We start from the raw sequence: 20,333 nt of genomic DNA on the forward strand, positions 1-20,333 counted from the left end.
AAATAAAAATATAAGAAATTGTGTAAAATAAGTACAAGACATATAAATATAGAATAGAAGAAAAATACAATAAAATATTAAAATAATACTATAAAAATATATACAAGAAACATAAATATAGAATAGAAGAAAAACTGTTAAAATTTTAAAATTTACAAAAAAATAAAAAACAATATGTAAAAGATACATAAATATAAAGTAGAAGAAAAACATGATAAAATATGAAGTAAATACTATATATTAGATTACATCCAGAGTAAAGGAGGTTTCATGTATATTTAATAGACACACAGGTAGTGTAACAGAATCAGTGCAACAGCTTCACCGTGTGGATGGATGTTGTGTTGCATGATCTGCAACGCTGTTGAGCCTTTTTTAAGGTCAAAGTCTTGAGCTGATAGTAAATCTGTGGTACCTCTAGAATAATACTACGGCACTACATTTTAAAATTTGCATGTTTTTATTATTCTTTATGGCACCAAGAATCCAAAAATATTAAATAAAAATGGTGAATTTGAAGGAAATAAAAGAGGTGCTGGCTCTTTGTAGAGAAAGCTGCACTCTCTGATCCAAACTCTGATCCATCACTTTTTAAAGTTTTGACACATTTTTTCTTCCTCCGGGTAAAAGCTAGTGATAATCTGTCCGGCATACTGTACATGAAGGACATAATAATGTATTAACCTGGAAATAGAGTCCATAGAAACGTCATTGATAGTAGAACAGAAGAAAGATATTCAACATTAATAATAAAAAAATGTAGGATAAAAAAGTCTGAAAAAAAAAATCTGAAAAATGTCAGAAACAAAAGTCTGAAAAAAAAGATCTGAAAAATGTCAGAAACAAAAGTCTGAAAAAAAAGATCTGAAAAATGTCCGGAAAAAAAATCTGAAAAAAAGATCTGAAAAATGTGCGAAACAAATGATCTGAAAAATGTCAGAAAAAAAAGTCGGAAAAAAAAGATCGGAAAAAAGTCGGAAAAAATTTTTTATAAAAAAGATCTGAAAAATGTCCGAAACAAAAGATCTGAAATGACGGACAAAAAAATCTGAAAAAAAATATCTAAAAAAAGTCTGAAAAAAAATATCTGAAAAAAGTCTGAAAAAAAATATCAAAAAAAATATCTGAAAAATATCCGAAAAAAAGGTCTGGAAAAAAAATATCTGAAAAATGTGCGAAACATAAGATCTGAAAAAAGTCTGAAATAAAAATAAATGAAAAAAAATATCTGAAAAATGTGCGAAACAAAAGTCTGAAAAAAAGGTCTAAAAAAAGTCTGAAAAAAAATCTGAAAAAAAATATCTGAAAAATATCAGAAAAAAAAGTCTGAAAAAAAATATCTGAAAAATGTCGGACAAAAAAATCTGAAAAAGAATATCTGAAAAATGTGCGAAACAAAAGATCTGAAAAATGTCAGAAAAAAAGGTCTGTAAAAAAAAGTCTGAAAAAAAAGATCTAAAAAAAGTCTGAAAAAAAATATCTGAAAAATGTCAGAAAAAAATATCTGAAAAATGTGTGAAAAAAAATATCTGACAAATGTCCGAAAAAAAAGGTCTGGAAAAAAATATCTGAAAAAAGTCTGAAAAAAAAAAAAAATGAAAAAAAGAACTGAAAAATGTCAGAAAAAAAATATCTGAAAAATGTCAGAAACAAAAGTCTGAAATAAAATATCTAAAAAATGTCGTACAAAAAAATCTGAAAAAAAATATCTAAAAAATGTGCGAAACACAAGATCTGAAAAATGTCAGAAAAAAAAATCAAAAAAAAAAAGATCTGAAAAATGTCAGAAAAAAAAGTCTGAAAAAAAATATCTGAAAAATGTCCGAAAAAAAAGTCTGAAAAAAAATATCTGAAAAAAGTCAGAAAGAAAAAATCTGAAAAAAATATCTGAAAAATGTGCGAAACAAATGATCTGAAATGTCGGACAAAAGAATCTGAAAAAAAATATCTGAAAAATCTCAGAAAAAAAAGTCTGAAAAAAAAGATTTGAAAAATGTGCAAAACAAAAAAAAGGTCTGTAAAAAAAAGTCTGAAAAAAAATATCTGAAAAAAGTCTGAAAAACAATATCAAAAAAAATATCTGAAAAATATCAGAAAAAAAAGTCTGGAAAAAAATATCTGAAAAAATGTCAGAAACAAAAGTCTGAAAAAAAAAAAAATGAAAAAAAGAAATGAAAAATGTCAGAAAAAAAATATCTGAAAAATTTCAGAAACAAAAGTCTGAAATAAAATATCTAAAAAATGTCGTACAAAAAAATCTGAAAAAAAATATCTGAAAAATGTGCGAAACAAAAGATCTGAAAAATGTCAGAAAAAAAGGTCTGTAAAAAAAAGTCTGAAAAAAAAGATCTAAAAAAAGTCTGAAAAAAAATATCTGAAAAATGTCAGAAAAAAATATCTGAAAAATGTGTGAAAAAAAATATCTGACAAATGTCCGAAAAAAAAGGTCTGGAAAAAAATATCTGAAAAAAGTCTGAAAAAAAAAAATGAAAAAAAGAACTGAAAAATGTCAGAAAAAAAATATCTGAAAAATGTCCGAAAAAAAAGTCTGAAAAAAAAGATTTGAAAAATGTGCAAAACAAAAAAAAGGTCTGTAAAAAAAAGTCTGAAAAAAAATATCTGAAAAAAGTCTGAAAAAAAATATCAAAAAAAATATCTGAAAAATATCAGAAAAAAAGTCTGGAAAAAAATATCTGAAAAAATGTCAGAAACAAAAGTCTGAAAAAAAAAAAATGAAAAAAAGAAATGAAAAATGTCAGAAAAAAAATATCTGAAAAATTTCAGAAACAAAAGTCTGAAATAAAATATCTAAAAAATGTCGTACAAAAAAATCTGAAAAAAAATATCTGAAAAATGTGCGAAACACAAGATCTGAAAAATGTCAGAAAAAAAAATCAAAAAAAAAAAATATCTGAAAAATGTCAGAAAAAAAGTCTGAAAAAAAAGTCTGAAAAAAAATATCTGAAAAAAGTGTGAAAAAAAATCTCAAAAAAAATATCTGAAAAATATCAGAAAAAAAAGTCTGAAAAAAAATATCTGAAAAAAGTCTGAAAAAAAAAATGAAAAAAAGAACTGAAAAATGTCAGAAAAAAAAATATCTGAAAAATGTCAGAAACAAAAGTCTGAAAAAAAAGATCTAAAAAAAGTCTGAAAAAAAAATCTGAAAAATATCAGAAAAAAAAGTCTGAAAAAAAATATCTGAAAAATGTCAGACAAAAAAATCTGAAAAAACATATCTGAAAAATGTGCGAAACAAAAGATCTGAAAAATGTCAGAAAAAAAATATCTGAAAATGTGCGAAAAAAAATATCTGAAAAATGTCCGAAAAAAAGGTCTGGAAAAAAATATCTGAAAAAAGTCTGAAAAAAAAAAAATTAAAAAAAGAACTGAAAAATGTCAGAAAAAAAATATCTGAAAAATGTCAGAAACAAAAGTCTGAAAAAAAATATCTAAAAAATGTCGTACAAAAAAATCTGAAAAAAAATATCTGAAAAATCTCAGAAAAAAAAGTCTGATAAAAAAGATTTGAAAAATGTGCAAAACAAAAAAAAGGTCTGTAAAAAAAAGTCTGAAAAAAAATATCTAAAAAAAGTCTGAAAAAAAATATCTGAAAAAAGTCTGAAAAAAAATCTCAAAAAAAATATCTGAAAAATATCAGAAAAAAAAGTCTGGAAAAAAATATCTGAAAAATGTCAGAAAAAAAAGTCTGAAAAAAAATATCTGAAAAAAGTCTGAAAAAAAAAAATGAAAAAACGAACTGAAAAATGTCAGAAAAAAAAAGATCTGAAAAATGTCAGAAACAAAAGTCTGAAAAAAAATATCTAAAAAAGGTCTGGAAAAAAAAGTCTGAAAAAAAAGATCTGAAAAAAGTCAGGAAAAAAAGTCTGAAAAATGGGATCTGAAAAATGTCCGAAAAAAAGTTTGGAAAAAAAAGTCTGAAAAATGTCCGAAAAAATAGTCTGAAAATGTCCACAATGCACATACTGTACAGTAATTAGATTATCTGAGTTATGAGTGCAGCTTCCCCCTCCAACTACTGTGGTATCTTTATACCGAAAAAAAGGTCTGGGAAAAAAATATCTGAAAAAAGTCTGAAAAAAAAAATGAAAAAAAGAACTGAAAAATGTCAGAAACAAAAGTCTGAAAAAAAATATCTGAAAAAAGTCAGAAAGAAAAAATCTGAAAAAAAATATCTGAAAAATGTGCGAAACAAATGATCTGAAATGTCGGACAAAAGAATCTGAAAAAAAATATCTGAAAAATCTCAGAAAAAAAAGTCTGAAAAAAAAGAACTGAAAAAAGTCTGAAAAAAGAAAATGAAAAAAAGAACTGAAAAATGTCAGAAAAAAAATATCTGAAAAATGTCGGACGATAAAATCTGAAAAAAAATATCTGAAAAATGTACGAAACAAAAGATCTGAAAAATGTCAGAAAACAAATATCTGAAAAATGTGCGAAAACAAATATCTGAAAAAGGTCTGGAAAAAAAATATCTGAAAAATGTCAGAAACAAAAGTCTGAAAAAAAATATCTAAAAAATGTCGTACAAAAAAATCTGAAAAAAAATATCTGAAAAATGTGCGAAACACAAGATCTGAAAAATGTCAGAAAAAAAAATAAAAAAAAAAAAGATCTGAAAAATGTCAGAAAAAAAAGTCAGAAAAAAAAGATCTTAAAAAAGTCAGAAAAAAAATATCAAAAAAAGATCTGAAAAATATCAGAAAAAAAAGTCTGAAAAAAAAGATCTGAAAAATGTCAGAAAAAAAAGTCTGAAAAAAACGATCTGAAAAATGTCAGAAAAAAAAGTCTGAAAAAAGGGATCTGAAAAATGTCCGAAAAAAAGTTTGGAAAAAAAAGTCTGAAAAATGTCCGAAAAAATAGTCTGAAAATGTCCACAATGCACATACTGTACAGTAATTAGATTATCTGAGTTATGAGTGCAGCTTTCCCCTCCAACTACTGTGGTATCTTTATAACATTCCTACATAATTATATAATGCCTCAAGGTTAATGTCTTAAAAGTATAAGAAAGATAGTTTTCAAGCTCAAATACAGGATAATTTCACCCTTTAAAGTTACTACAAATCCTTCAAATCAAACAACCTGACAAGGAAAGGTCCCTTTTCTGCTGTGATGAGGGTCACATGTAGATATTTCTTGATTTTAAAAGGGACATATGATGAAAAACTCACTTTTTTAGTGCTTGTGCACATATATTTGGGTATCTGGAGTTCATACCAACCTTCAAACTTTGAAATAAAACAACCCAGTTTTTTGTGGGCTGTCTGGATCAGAAAACAAGTGATTCAACATATCATTCAGATTTGTCTCCCCTTCTGATGTCACATGCAGGCTTATTAAAGGTGCACCATATATTATATTAAATCTGAACCTGTAAATGAGCCTGATATGTCCCCTTTAAAAGCTGCCCTAAACTGTTCGCTATGTAAAGACTGTGATACATCACCCCCGTCTCTTCTCTCCTGCTGTCTGAGGCTCTTATAGGTAGATGGACGGGAGAGGAGATGGAGGGAGACAGGAGACAGATGGAGGAGAGGTGTTGTGTAGCATGAGTACTGACAGTGATGAGAAGTAAACCAATTAACTGTGTTGGCTCGGGTTTGTGTCCTACTCCTCCTCTTCCTCCTCCTCCTCCTCCTCCTCCTCCTCTTCCTCCTCTTCCTACTTCTCCTCCTCTGTCTCCTCCTCTTCCTCCTCCAGCTTCATCTGTCAAATCCCCCAAAAACCTCACAGCTGACCTGAAGCCTGCTGGACCAGAGAGGTCAGCAGTGCAAGTGGACACTGATAAATAATCACTATGTTCTTACAGCAGTGGTGAACAGACAGGAGGGCACTTATAGCCTCCCTATCCACGACTCTACACTCCCTTTAGGTGCCCCTAACCGTAGCCCCGTAAACCGCAATCACACATCAGACATCACAATGGTTTTAAGACACAAATTAAGATTTTTTATCTTCATAAATAACTGTATTTATTATAATATAAATAAACAATTGGTCCTTGATATTGTTGGCTTAAAAGTGTTTAGTCAGTTTCACAGTTTACACTTTTATAACCAGATAATTGCGGCCGGGTAGATGACAAGGTGTGACAAAGAGAGTTACAGGGGTGAAAAGTGAATTTCTTTTCGTTCTTTCTTTCATTCTTTCTTTGTTCATTTGTTACTTCAATGCAGAAAATAAGGAAGGATGCCCACCGTCATTTTTTAAATTATATATTATTATTATCATTATTAGTAGTAATAATGATAATAATAATAACAATAATTTATTCATTATTATTAATATTTAATTCATATTTAATTTGTATTTAATTTTAATTTTATTTTTATTGAATTTTTTTAGAGGGCGACCAACACCCCCCAGAAGGTGGCGCCCCAGGCGACCGCTGATAACTGCCTATGATGCGTTAAGCCGGCCCTGCCTCCAGTAGGAAGACACACAAAACAACCCATTTAGAAGAGTTTACTTTGGTTTTGAGCCAATTTACAGTCTTCCTGGAAACCAGTTTATCCTCCACTGTAATCAAATTAAAAGAAAGCAAAAATAAATGCATCAGTATTCGCAGAAAACTTTGAAGGGTATTTAGTCTAGGGTATATCTATATTTGTACATGTTTGTACCTCTGCACGAGACTCTTTGACATGTGTGTTAGTGATATATGATTGGAACTAGAATACAGTCGGTGTATATTGAATTTAATATTTATTGTATTTATTTTTTGTGTGTCTACCTGCCCAGGTGTGGCAGATGGAAACTAGTAGTGACAACACATCTCTTGTTGTGTTTTTGTTCATCACCTCATCACCTAAAAGAGTCCATTATCCATGCATTCTGTGTTTCTTATGATTTATTTCTCCACAAACAAGCAAACGAAAGAAGGAAGAAATCATTGCTATCGCTGCCTCTCTGGTAAAAAAACATAGGCCCACCCAGGTGCATGCTGGTCCTACAGCATACCTGCCTTCCTACATATATTATAACCGCAGATGTCCACAGTGTTACCCAACTCACAAACAAAACAAAATACTAATAACGCAAAGACGAACAAGAACATATATTAAATTAAACAAACAACTAGCAAAAGACAATAAGAATAATCAATACTTATTATTAGTAAAACAAAAACTAAATACTGACAACAAATAAATAGCTCCTACATTTACCAATAAAGCTGTGTACTGCAGGTATTCATATTATGTCATATATATACTGTCATGTTGTCTGTTCACTTCCTCACCTTCACTCCTGCACACCTGTTAGCAGACCTCAACAGGTGCAGGATGCTGCAGGATGCTGCAGGATGCTGCTGTCTATCAGCACTCATGTTGTATTTAAGGAAGTTAATCTGTAAATCAGATTGGGAGCATCCCCACAGACATCTATCTGACTTTAAATCACGTCTTCAAGTGAAAAGCCACCGGACCATCTGGACCATCTGGCCCAATGACTGGTGATAAGAGGATAAAGCTTTCAGTCTGTGTGTCACTGAGGTTCTGCTAATCTTGCTCTGACTTCCACCGTGCTGTTTGTTTCAGCAGGTCAGTGTGCACACCGAGGAGACCGAGGAGGAGACGGAGGACAGGAAGCTCTGCTGCAGGCTGGTTGGAGACAGAGGACAGGAAGCTCTGCTGCAGGCCGGTTGGAGACGGAGGACAGGAAGCTCTGCTGCAGACCGAGTAGGAGACTGAGGACAGGGAGCTCTGCTGCAGGCCGGTTGGGAAGTTTCTGGAAGATGGCAGCGATGTACCGATCAACCTCTCTGGAAAACAAGGAGTTAATGGCTCTGTATGAAGAGGAGGGAGACCACTACTCTGTTATAGATGAGGACTGCACCAGTGAGGTGAGGCTTTAAAGATGCACCGTTGCTCAGCTTATTAAAGATAATAAACTACATTTAAAACCACCTGCACAATATGGAAAAGATCTATAGGACTCTTACAAGATGTGTACACATTCCAACTTAATGCAGCTGATCACTTTGAGAGTAATTATTAATCCAAGCAAGTGAAATCCCCTAGTTGAGCTCCTTCTGCTGTCTTAAACCAAGATCTTTGAAATGCAACCACAGTTGTTGCATGAAATAGATGCAATGCATGCACATACTAACCACATTATGACTTTTTGTTTAATTGCAGGTTGACATTTTTTTAAAGGTAGACATTAGTGTCTCCCATACTGAATTAATCCTTTTAAAACACCTCATTTGAGAAAAAAAAGTTAGACTGCAGTAAGACTTGTCTGATAGTCACTATGAAATGTTTACAGTCAGAATCAGAAGTCGGTTTATTGCCAAGTAGGTTTTCACTACAGAGCTGCAATTAATGATTATTGCTATTGTTAATTAATCTGTTGATTATTTTCTCGATTAATCGATTAGTTGTTTGGTCTTTAAAATGTCGATCAGTGTTTCCCTAAAGACCAAGATGACGTCCTCAAATGTCTTGTTTTGTCCACAACTCAAAGATAATCAGTTTACTGTCATAGAGGAGGAAAGAAACCAGAAAACATTCACATCTAAGAAGCTGCAATCAGAGAATTTAGACTTTTATTTCTTAAAAGACTACTCAAACCGATTAATCGATTATCAAAATAGTTGGCGATCAATTAAATGTATGCAAATCATAATATGTACATTCACATTGCAATAAAGATGGAAATCCCCTAGTTGAGCTCCTTCTGTTAACACCACATCCTCACCCCGGGTCTTTAGCTTTGAAATGCAACCACAGTTGTTGCATGAAATAGATGCAGCGCCACATAATAACCACATAATAACCACATAATAACCACATAATAACCACATAATAACCACATATGACTTTTTTTAAAAGGTCTCCCATACTTACTCAGTCCTTTACAGCACTTTATTTGAGAAAAAAATGTTAGAATACAGTAAGACCTATGCACTTATTGGTGCATAAACATAGTAAAATATATATATAAAATAAAATTGAAAATAAAAGCATTGCAAAAATCAAGAAACATAAGAAAAAAACAATAAAAATATGAAAAGAAATACTTAAAAAAAGATATACAATATGTCTAAGCTGTGTTTAGAAGTGATAGTTTTGTGCAGAAATTTGTCCAAGAAATGTACCACAAATATTTGAGATAATTACACTAGTAATAAAACAACAAAGAGTTATACATTCCATTATAGTTTATTATGTTGATGACACGTTTACAACTTCCCACCTTCCAGGAGTATGACCTGGGTTCAGAGGGCAGCGAGGAGGGAAAAGGCTGCAGAAGCGTCCGCAGGTCTCTGTCTCTGGAGATCTACGGCCTGCAGAGGGAGCAGCACGTCTACTTCTCCAACCAGGAGTACTACCTGAGGCTGGAGGAGCTGAAGAGCGCTCACCTGAGGAACATGGCCGAGCTGGAGAGGATGTACATCAGCCAGGCGGGAGAGAGAGAGAGGCACAGGGAGGAGGAAGATGAGGGAGGTCTGGGAGGAAGACTGAACAGAGAGGACCGGCTGTCCATCAGGTTGGATACATCAATCCATTTAATTGGTCACATCTCTTCTAATAAACACCATCACTAACCTGACTCAAGGTCACAGACCTCGCTGTGACCTCACCTGAATCTAATGAGTCTACAGTTAAATAGACTTCCATGGCTTCCCACAGCGCCCCTCAGTGGTTAAAACCTAGACATCAATAGTTACACTCATATAGACCTCCTGGTTTATCAGCAACCTGCGTCTCTTCAGCTCCTCTCCAGCGGCTCCCTGTGGATTTATAAACATGGAAATGAATAACTGTTTTTTTGTTTACATTTTCATTTTTATTTATCATTGTTGTAGGTCTATGGTACGACGGAGTATTAGGGCCACATCGAGGAAAAAAAAGAGAATAATGTTATAGGTTTAAGAGTTATGACTTTATTCTCGTAATATTATGACTTTGTTCACGTAATATTGACACTTTTTTCTAGTAAAGTTATGACTTTATTCTTATAACATTATGACTTTATTCTCATTATACTACGACTTTTTTTCTCGTAAAGTTCTGACTTTATTCTCGTAATATTATGACTTTGTTCTCGTAATATTACGACTTTTTTCTTGTAATATTATGACTTTATTCTTGTTATATTACGACTTTTTTTCTCGTAAAGTTATGACATTATTCTTATAATATGATGACTTTATTCTTGTTATATTGCAACTTTTTTTCTCGTAATATTACCACTTTTTTCTCGTAAAGTTATGACTTTATTCTCGTAACATTATGACTTTTTTTCTCGTAAAGTTATGACTTTATTCTCGTAATATTACCACTTTTATTCTTGTAATATTCTGGCTTTATTCTGTAAATCTCAGATGTTTTTTTCCTCAATGTGGCCCTAATACTCCGTCGTATATTTGCACTCGGGCCCTCACTGCATTAGACTTATATACTATATCCAGTTAATATACAATACAACATACAGTTATAAAGCATAAAACAGGTACATTTTAAGATTATTTTAGTGAAAAAATTGTTTTTTTTAAGGAAAAAAACACAACACCATGCATAATTCTGATCTTTATTGTTATCTTTGTACAGTCGACTTGTGCACCAATACTTCTGTGCAGATCAGACATAATATCGTAGTACTTTTCATGCATGTGTTGCTCAAACAGATGTAGGTCAGATGCATGTGACTGTGTGATATATTATTTTAGAGGGTTAAAGTGTGTCTGTGTTGGCAGGAAAGTGAATGTCTCCTCCTCCCTGACATATAATCTCTGCACCCTGCAGTAGTGGCCCTGCCAGGAAACTCCAGAGGATCAACTCCCAGGAGGAGCTGGACTTCCACGACACATCGAGCGGTTCGGACCAATGGGAACTCTTTGGAGCGGACAGCGTGGGGGAACTAGAGCTGGACAATCCGAGGAGGACTCCCGGACAGGACCGAACCTTTGGGAGGTCGGTGAAGTAGACAGTGAGAAGCCCAGATGAGGAGGCAGAGAGGAAGATTTCTAGCTGCTTTGTTGTCAGTTCAGATGAGTTGTCACATTTCACTCTTCTCTATATTTCCTCCCAGAGACTTCCTGCTGATCTCAGAAGAAACGACGACCCAGAAGCAGTTTCAGTTCCAACCCAAGGCCTCCTGTCCGAAACCACAGGGAAGATGGTCCTGTCAAACTGGGGTCAGGGTGAGGTCAAACTTCAAGGTCACCGTGCCCAAACCCTTCCAGATGATGCTGAGGGAGGAGGAGAGGAAGAGGCACAAGGTGCGGACTCGCTCGGAGATCGAGCTGGAGAACACGCTGCTGAGACGGGAGCTGGAGGAGCTCCAAGAATGCCAGAAAAAGTTCCGGGCGTTGCCGGCGCCGGCGCACATACATCTACCTCTCTACGAAATCATCAGCCGGCGCCCTGGTCAGCGGTCCAACAGGAGCAGAAGTAGCAGCAACAACAACAACAACAACAACAACAACAACAACAACAACAACCGGGCCACCAGAAGTAACCAGACCTCTGCTGCTGCTGCTGCTCCACCACAGCCTTTCCACTTCCTGGAGAGAGAGAGGAGGAAGAGGGAGGCGAAGATTGTGGCAGAGCTGGGGAACCTGGGACCCAAAGAGGAACGACCGGCATTCAAGGCTCGGCCCATGCCCAGCTCGGTGTACGGAACCAAACACAGAGAAAACACCACGAGGCGCCAGTTTCTAAGCATGTGCAGGCTGGAGAGGGAAGCCACGGAGGGCCAGAGTGATCCAAACTCAGACCTGGAGCCGGACACCTCCACTGACTCCCGTGGGCCCCGGAGACGTCCGTCCTCCAAGCCGGTGAAGAAGCAGATAGAGCTGTCCATTGAGATGGTGAAGGAGAGGGAGTGGTGCCACACTGACGCCTGCACCTACTGACCTCTGCAGCCAGGTGGCGCCGAGCCTCTGCTCTCTGACAACAGTGACTGCATCAGTGTGTTAGAGGTCATAAATCAAAGAAAACCAGTAGCTCCATCTAAACTGCTTTTTGTTGGTTAGTTTAATTCAGAAACTGAATTTATTGTATGTGTTGTTTTAATAATACATTTGTTATTTCTGAAGCTCTGAAACAGAACAAAACCTTTTCCCTTAAAGGGCCAAAACTGGAATTCAGTGGTGGGCCACGGGACAGAAGTAAACACCTACTAGGTACTAGGATCTCAAGTTCCTCTAAGTATTTTACCTTTTACATACCCATAGTATAGCTTAAAACCCACATGCTGAATACAATTAGGCTCATTTCCAGTCATGCACAATTTTTGCATTTCCAAGACTGTTTAGGATCTGCAGCATGCAGAAATATTCAAATACACCATTATTAGAATAGGAGACAATAACACATTTATACTACCTTCATTATCATAAAGTGGGCATGTCTGTGAAGGGGAGACTCGTGGGTACCTATAGAACCCATTTACATTCACTGATCTGGAGGTCAGAGGTCAAGGGACCCCTTTGAAAATGGACATGACAGTTTTTCCTCGACAAAATGTAGCCTAACTTTGGAGCATTATTTAACCTCCTTCATGACAAGCTAGTGTGACATGGTTGGTACCGATTGATTCCATTGAGTCGCCTCACGTCGCGTTTGTTTTGGCCAAAAAGTTGCACTTGAACACACCACAAAGACGACGACCAACAGCCAACTACCATGTACGTTCTGCGCCTGCGTGACATTAAACAACTCTCCGCACCAGCAGTTCGCAGTAGTCCGTATTTGTCATTGAAAAAGGGAAACCAGAAGAGCGAGGACGGCGGATATACAAGCCGTTGTTATGATACGTACATGAAACAAAGCGGCGTCTGCCGACCATTTTCACACCACTCTCACTCACCACTTAGCTTCTTTCCAGATGTTCATGTCGCTGTGAAAATATCTGTGTGTTGGACCGATCAGAGGAGATGAAAAATGAAAAATGAAAAATGAGAAGAGTCTTCTGTGTTTTTCCTCTTGACTTTACTCAATGCTTTCCTTCCTTTCGTTTCTCCTCTCGTGTACTGAAGCTACCGCCAATCAGAGTGATTTCTGTCACCGACGAGCTCTGCCGCTGATTCAACATGCTGAATTGGTGGAAACACTTTCGACACGGGCAAACTTGAGCCGACGGACGCTCACCGACGGCCCCAAACTGTCCAATGGCCGACTGTCAGCTTGGTGTGTCAGGACCTTTACTCTAAAGCCTGCTGAGTCTGATACAGCCTCTGTGAGACAATAAAGTCGTCCAGGATCGCCGGCAATCCTGCAGGCCTTTTGATTTAAAAAAAACTAACATCTGGCCGGTCAAACCAAACCTGATGGCCCGCGGGCCCCACTTTGGGCAGCCCTGCTCTGAAAGGTAAATGGATATACAGCACATCTATCACCCTGGCTGACTCACTCACTCACAGATGGCACTGAGTGTTTAATGCCTAATCATCGGGTGTAAAGGACTCTGATATGTGGACAGGAGGACTGACACCACCACAGCCTCAAGTATTCACCGTTTCTCACCAAAACATACTGTATGTATCTAATTAAAGTGTTTAATGCTTTCTCTTCATCATGTAAAAGTGATTCTAGGGGAAAACTTGGAACCTCCATTGTTCATGTTTGGCAGCAGTAGTGGAGAAAAGAAAAGGTAAAGGGTAAACTATAAATGTCTGCAGCAGCTGTCTCACGCTGTCATTAAAAAAGGTGGATGACCTAAACGTCAGTTGCCCATATACAAGACTAGATACACAATACTAGAAGCAGGGAAACCAGATCTTATTGTTAAGACCAGTTTGAGGTGGACCCAGATGCAGACACGGGAGGCAGATGAAAGATGAACCGAGAGAAAGTTTGGAATGAGCACGGGGAAAAACTGGGCGGGGGAGTAAAAGCTGCATTCCCCGGCCCCAGTGTTTACTGAGAACAACTTCAGCTCAGCCACAGCGCTAACTGAGAACGAGCTCAGCGAGTAAAAGTCCCGCCCCCCCCCCACACACACTTCCAGTTCCTCTCCCATCGGCACATTTTCTCCCCTGACTGACTCACAGATGGCATTGAGTGTTTAATGCCTAATCATCGTGAGTAAAGGACTCCGATATGTGGACAGGAGGACTGACACCACCACAGCCTCAAGTATTCACCGTTTCTCACCAAAACATACTGTGTGTATCTAATTAAAGTGTTTAATGCTTTTTCTTCATCATAAAATATTTGCAAAGGTGATTCTTGGGAAAATTTGTCATTGTTTATGTCCTTGTTCGGTTGCTATGCATGGTGCAATATGTCTTGGCTCATTTGTTGTAAACTGGCAAGAGAACACATGAACAGTATTGTGGACAGGCAGGGCACAAGGAGCGAATCACACTATCCTCATCCAAGACAGACAGGGGGAGAAAACACAGGAGAAAAAGCAGGGAACACAGGGAACAGAGCGAAACACTGTGAGACACTGTGAGACACTGTGAGACACTGTGAGACACTGGGTTAAAACTGGGTCAGATATACAGCACCGTTACTGACTGCTACCAGCTGTATAGTGGAGAAAAGAAAAGGTAAAGGGTAAACTATAAATGTCTGCATTAGCTGTCTCACGCTGTTATTAAAAAGGTGAATAACCTAAACTTCAGTGTCCCATATACAAGACTAGATACACAATACTAGAACCAGGGAAACAATATTTTCTAGAATAATGCATCAAGTTGACAATGTGAAAGGGGACGGGAGACTTTGGTCAGTCGTTCCTATTGAGCGTTCCTATTGGCTGTGCTCCAGCTGGTGGGCGGTGCTTGGTATTTCCTCAACAGATCTCAACATGGCTGCCGGGTCACAAACTTTCTCATTTTCCAGCTAAACCGTGCACTACAAGATGATTCTGAGAACATGTGAGGAGAGAAATAGACATTACAGTAGTCCTGGGAAGACCCAGGACTAGGTGGAGAGATGATATCTCTACTCTGGCCTGGGAACGCCTCGGGATCCCCCAGTCAGAGCTGGTTAATGTGGCCCGGGAAAGAGAAGTTTGGGGTCCCCTGCTGGAGCTGTTGCCCCCCCGACCCGACCCCGGATAAGGGGTTAAAGGTGAGTGAGTGAATATTAGTTTATGCTAGAGGGGTGATTAGGAGGACACCGGAGGACACATATCTCATGCACTACTGTCAGGATATAGTGACCGTTTTATTAAAATAACTTTTTAAAATCATATTTGCTCTATTTCTACCCACTGCTGCTTTAATAGAGTACCGGTGTTTAATTGTGGATTATTATTGATATTTACTAATGAGCACACAGTTCTTAACCTTTTTCTGTCTAAAAATAAAAATATAAGTGACATTAATAATGACATGAAATGGCCATTATGAAAGAGAGAAGACTGTATGTAGAAAGAAAGCTGCTGACAGCAACAACAACAAATACAACAACAACAACAACAACAACAACAACAACAACAACAACAAATACAACAACAACAACAACAACAACAACAACAACAACAAATACAACAACAACAACAACAACACATGGGCGACACGCGGCAAATCAAATGGAAGCAGCAGTGGCTGTCTGGACTTCCTCCCCCATATATGGACAGGACATACACAGAGGAGTAGACATGCCCACACCTCCAGTCCCTTCCTTCTCTGAGTGGCGTGACTTACATCAGCCACGCCGAGGAGGTCAGAGGAGGAGAGAGGAAGAGGAGGGAGCTCAGCTTCCTTTAAGGTGGAGAGAGAGACTCGAGCTGCCAGTTGCAGTCAGGCTGCTGGAGGAGAAGCAGCTGTTTCACATAGAAGGCAGAGAGGTGAGAGAGCAGACAGGATGCAGCATGTGCCGGGTCTTCTGTGGGTTTCATCATGTAAGTAACATGACTTTTTATTAAATAACTAATATAACCTGCAGTCTGCATAGCATTATGTCAGTTTATAGCTGACTTGCATGAGCGTCTTGTTCATTGCATCATCAGGCTGATGTGGTTCATCACTCATCACGGGACAAAACAACCAGCAAACATTAAGTGATCTTTTGTTATAATACATGTCTGTATGCTTTGTTTAGTCTAGAGGATGAGATACTAGAAAGGTTATGGTGGATTGTGTTATTCATTTATTCATTCATTAAATAAATAAATAAACTCACAGGTGCAGTTTGAACTTAAAGGTTGGAGCTAAAGTCTATAGAGGGAATGTAATGTGAAGAGCTCAGAGAGGTCTGATGTATTGAGATGTGACCACGTGCGTCGGCGTGCTGCACAGTGCGCCGTTTGGAGCTGAACTTCGTTTTCTATGAAGTCCTGTCTCTCACTTTGAAAGCGCCACTATGGTCGAGGAACGGAAACACCTGACAGAGGAAGCAGCTGGCTGGAGGGAGATCACCTGAAGGTTTACTGAGGATGCTGGTGTTGGTCATTTCCAGTAAACATGGCAGTATAAAACCTGTGTTCAGATACAAGGAAACAGCAGATAGAAGATAGCAAGTACTACTAACCCATCTTTCTAGTGGTTACATCTCCAGTCTGATCTGGAGCTCACAGCTGATGGTTCCTGCTTTGTAGGTGCAGATTTAACAGAGAGAGTCTGATGTTATCAGGAGATAAGTAAATAAACAGACCACAAATCTGTCTTCTTATCTGGTTGCTTTCTTATTCTGTCAATGTGAAGACACAACAAGGTCGATATTATTCATCATTACAATAAATAGTTCTACGTTATTATAAAAAAAATGTAAGATGCATTTAGGGGGTTCAGTGAACCAACACAAACTGCTCCTGTTCTAGGCTGTGTGGAAAGGTGGATGCTTTTATTGTTGGTTAGGTTGTTTCTTTGAGACACACTGCAGAGTCCCTCCATACTGGAGTCCTGATAGTGAGGACAATGTGGGATATTAAATAAACAACAATCTCCGGAAATGTTTTATCAGTCAGTGGCTTGTGTGTGTGTGTGTGTGTGTGTGTGTGTGTGTAGAGAGAGATAGGTAAATTCAGGTCTGGCAGCAGCAGTGGGGGAATCCCACAGGGTGTGTCGGTATACTGTCATCTACGGACCAAGTGGCTCCACAGTGTGTCAGAGACCTACAGTGTGTTATAGGACTGTGCTAGTAGCCTGGTGTTATCAGGGGATTTACACCAGTTAACTACAATATCAACAACAGGCTCCTGAATGTAACATTGTGTCCCTGTCTTGTAGAGGCCCTGTATAACAAATCTGGTTTCAACACTTTTGTAATTTTAGTAAATATTGTGTTCACAGGGGACACATCCCTAAACTAGAGTGGCACTCGGAGAGCACAGACTCCCCCCCCCCCAGACACACACCCTCTTCCACAACCCCCCCTTCTCTGAGGGTGGAGTTACTCAGTCTAGCAGTTCGAAAGGTTGCTCAGGAGAGACAACACACACCAGACGAACACTGAGGAGTCAGGAGAGAGAGTCGGTTGGGTTAAAGAGAGGTGCGTCTCTGCAGACAGGATGCTGCATGTTGTGTTTCTTCTGTTGGTTTCATCATGTAAGTAACATGACTTTTTATTAAATAACTAATATAACCTGTAGTCTGCATAGCACTATGTCAGTTTATAGCTGACTTGCATGAGCGTCTTGTTCATCACAGGACAAAACAACCAGATAGATAGATAGATAGATAGAAACTTTAGTTTTTATGTTTTACATTAAGTTATCTCCTTCTCTTTTAGAGGCAGAATTTATAGGATGATCATTTCAATAATAACGATTAGGCATCTTTTACATCTCTGTATGCTATGTTTAGTCTAGAGGACCAGATACTGGAAACTTTATGGTGGATTGTGTTATTCATTCATTAAATAAATAGGTTCACAGGCGCAGTTTGAACTTTAAGGTTGGGGCTTCACACATAAAAAAAAAATCTAGACCTAGACCTGAACTTCTGGAGGACGTCCTGTTTCTAATAAATCCTGTTGCTCGCTTTGAAAGCACCACTATGGTCGAGGAACGGAAACACCTGACAGAGGAAGCAGCTGGCTGGAGGGAGATCACCTGAAGGTTTACTGAGGATGCTGGTGTTGGTCATTTCCAGTAAACATGGCAGTATAAAACCTGTGTTTATATACAAGGAAACAGCAGATAGAAGATAGCAAGTACTACTAACCCATCTTTCTAGTGGTTACATCTCCAGTCTGATCTGGAGCTCACAGCTGATGGTTCCTGCTTTGTAGGTGCAGATTTAACAGAGAGAGTCTGATGTTATCAGGAGATAAGTAAATAAACAGACCACAAATCTGTCTTCTTATCTGGTTGCTTTCTTATTCTGTCAATGTGAAGACACAACAAGGTCGATATTATTCATCATTACAATAAATAGTTCTACGTTATTATAAAAAAATGTAAGATGCATTTAGGGGGTTCAGTGAACCAACACAAACTGCTCCTGTTCTAGGCTGTGTGGAAAGGTGGATGCTTTTATTGTTGGTTAGGTTGTTTCTTTGAGACACACTGCAGAGTCCCTCCATACTGGAGTCCTGACAGTGAGGACAATGTGGGATATTAAATAAACAACAATCTCCGGAAATGTTTTATCAGTCAGTGGCTTGTGTGTGTGTGTGTGTGTGTGCGCGTGTGTGTGTGTGTGTGTGTGTGTGTGTGTGTGTGTGTGTGTGTGTGTGTGTGTGCGTGTGTGTGTGTGTGTGTGCTCAGCCTCAGAAAGTTGGCCACTCATGATATGAGAGAGTTCTTGGAGGAAGTGGTTACCGATGACAGCAGTGTAACACAACATGTGTGGTCACAGTGTTAATAATATAATTGTAGTTCATGCTTCTATTAATGCATTTGTCTTTCTTTTTCTTCCCCCAGGGGTCTTTTTAAAGCTCTGTGGTGCTCAGGACATTGAATGCACCGTCACTCAGGATGGAGGACGGACACGGTACAGTGTCCCGGAGTTCAAAGGCACCGACTGCTACTACAGTTGGTTCAACAATACCGTAAGTTAGACGAGACAGGATTGCTCATTTCAGTTCAGTATTTCTTTTTCTGACATCACACATGGTCTCTGTGTTAAATCAATCCCCGGGTAAATCTAATAAACCTCCGTCTTCACAGGAAACAACTTCCTGAATCTAAGAAAGTTGTTTCTTCCGTCTTCACAGGAAACAACTTCCTTAGATTTAGGCAATAAAACGACTCAGTTAGGTTTGTGAAAAGATCGTTGTTTGGCTTGAAATAACTCCGGTCGTGGCGTTACTTAAGTACGAAAGTTACGTGACAAATAAATGAACGTTGGCTTCTGGTTTCATACGGGACACCCATCCACCCCGACATCCTTTCTACGCGCCGTAGCTTGAGCGTGAGTCTGCTGCAGTAACACAGTCATACATTAACGTTACAGCAGCATCAGACTGTCGTCTCCAACTAAATCTCAGCCTACAGATCAAACAGTTGGTTATTAACACGTTGGTGATTTACAGCCTGGATAAGCGATATCCGGCCACGATCAACCTTCATTTATTAAGGTTTCGTGAACGTTCAGGTTCAGGCATGCAAGCTTGTCAAAATTACAATCCAAACACATGTCACATTGACATCGACAGGATCTTCAGTTTTCTATCCACCAAAAATGTGGCGCGACCTTGACATTTTGCGCCGGTCTGAAGAAAAGCAGGAACAGCACAGGTAACTAATAACATCAATGATAACATCTCATAACATTATTTATGTTATTAGTTAAAGATGTAAACATGTCTGACAGGTAGGTCCTGTTAAGATGAGGGTAGAGACATGTACCTGAAGGTCTTTATGAACTGTCAGTCTGAACTAGTTCATAAAGCCGTTGTGATTTTATTGTCTTCCACATGTCGACTTTAGAACGTGCTGGCAAATCAGAGAGAGCCCCCTGATGACCAGGTGTTGGAGCAAAGCAACCGCACTCTTCTGACCTCCAAGTGCTCAGAGCTGATCCGTTACTCTCGCAGCTGCATCTCTGAGGTATTAAACTATAAAAACTGTACTGCACACATGAAATATTTAATGCAGAGATACTGGAAGTAAACTGCTCCAGCCTGAATGATGTTGGTTATGAGTGATGAGAAGATTTAAGAATTGTATTTTCCTTTGGGAATCACATGTTGACATTCCACATTAGTGCATTTGTATTGTGATGACTGTTTGAGTGGAAGATAATGAAAATCAATTATTTCTGCTTAGGGGGTGAAACGCGAGGCGACGTGCACCAGTGAGTATCATCACGTGTCAGACTTCATCACCTGTCAGACTTCATCACCTGTCAGACTGCATCACCTGTCAGACTTCATCACCTGTCAGACTTCATGTGTTTCTTTTAGGGCTGTCAGTCGGCTAAAACATTTAATCGCAAATTAATCACACTTTTTTTATCTGTT

The 20,333-nt window shown here is 37.7% G+C and overlaps 1 protein-coding gene across 1 annotated transcript; it reads left to right on the forward strand.

Moving 5' to 3' along the window:
• The first annotated feature begins 7,465 nt into the window (after positions 1–7,465).
• On the forward strand, positions 7,466–12,356 carry LOC119495946 (protein FAM161A-like). Its single transcript, XM_037782888.1, has 4 exons — positions 7,466–7,864; positions 9,227–9,513; positions 10,773–10,940; positions 11,059–12,356. Exons 1-4 carry the CDS (start codon positions 7,757–7,759, stop codon positions 11,882–11,884), a joined length of 1,389 nt encoding a protein of 462 aa, XP_037638816.1. The 5' UTR covers positions 7,466–7,756; the 3' UTR covers positions 11,885–12,356.
• The last annotated feature ends 7,977 nt before the right edge of the window (positions 12,357–20,333 follow it).

The sequence above is a fragment of the Sebastes umbrosus genome, chromosome 10, assembly GCF_015220745.1.
Source record: "Sebastes umbrosus isolate fSebUmb1 chromosome 10, fSebUmb1.pri, whole genome shotgun sequence".
Lineage (NCBI taxonomy): Eukaryota > Metazoa > Chordata > Actinopteri > Perciformes > Sebastidae > Sebastes > Sebastes umbrosus.

Bases quoted from the DNA above. Each gene is read 5' to 3' on its own strand.
- LOC119495946 (XM_037782888.1), top strand. From the start codon at position 7,757: ATGGCAGCGATGTACCGATCAACCTCTCTGGAAAACAAGGAGTTAATG. The intron at 9,514-10,772 runs GTTGGATACATC...TGCACCCTGCAG, and splicing joins GAGGACCGGCTGTCCATCAG to TAGTGGCCCTGCCAGGAAAC. The intron at 10,941-11,058 runs GTCGGTGAAGTA...ATTTCCTCCCAG, and splicing joins CAGGACCGAACCTTTGGGAG to AGACTTCCTGCTGATCTCAG.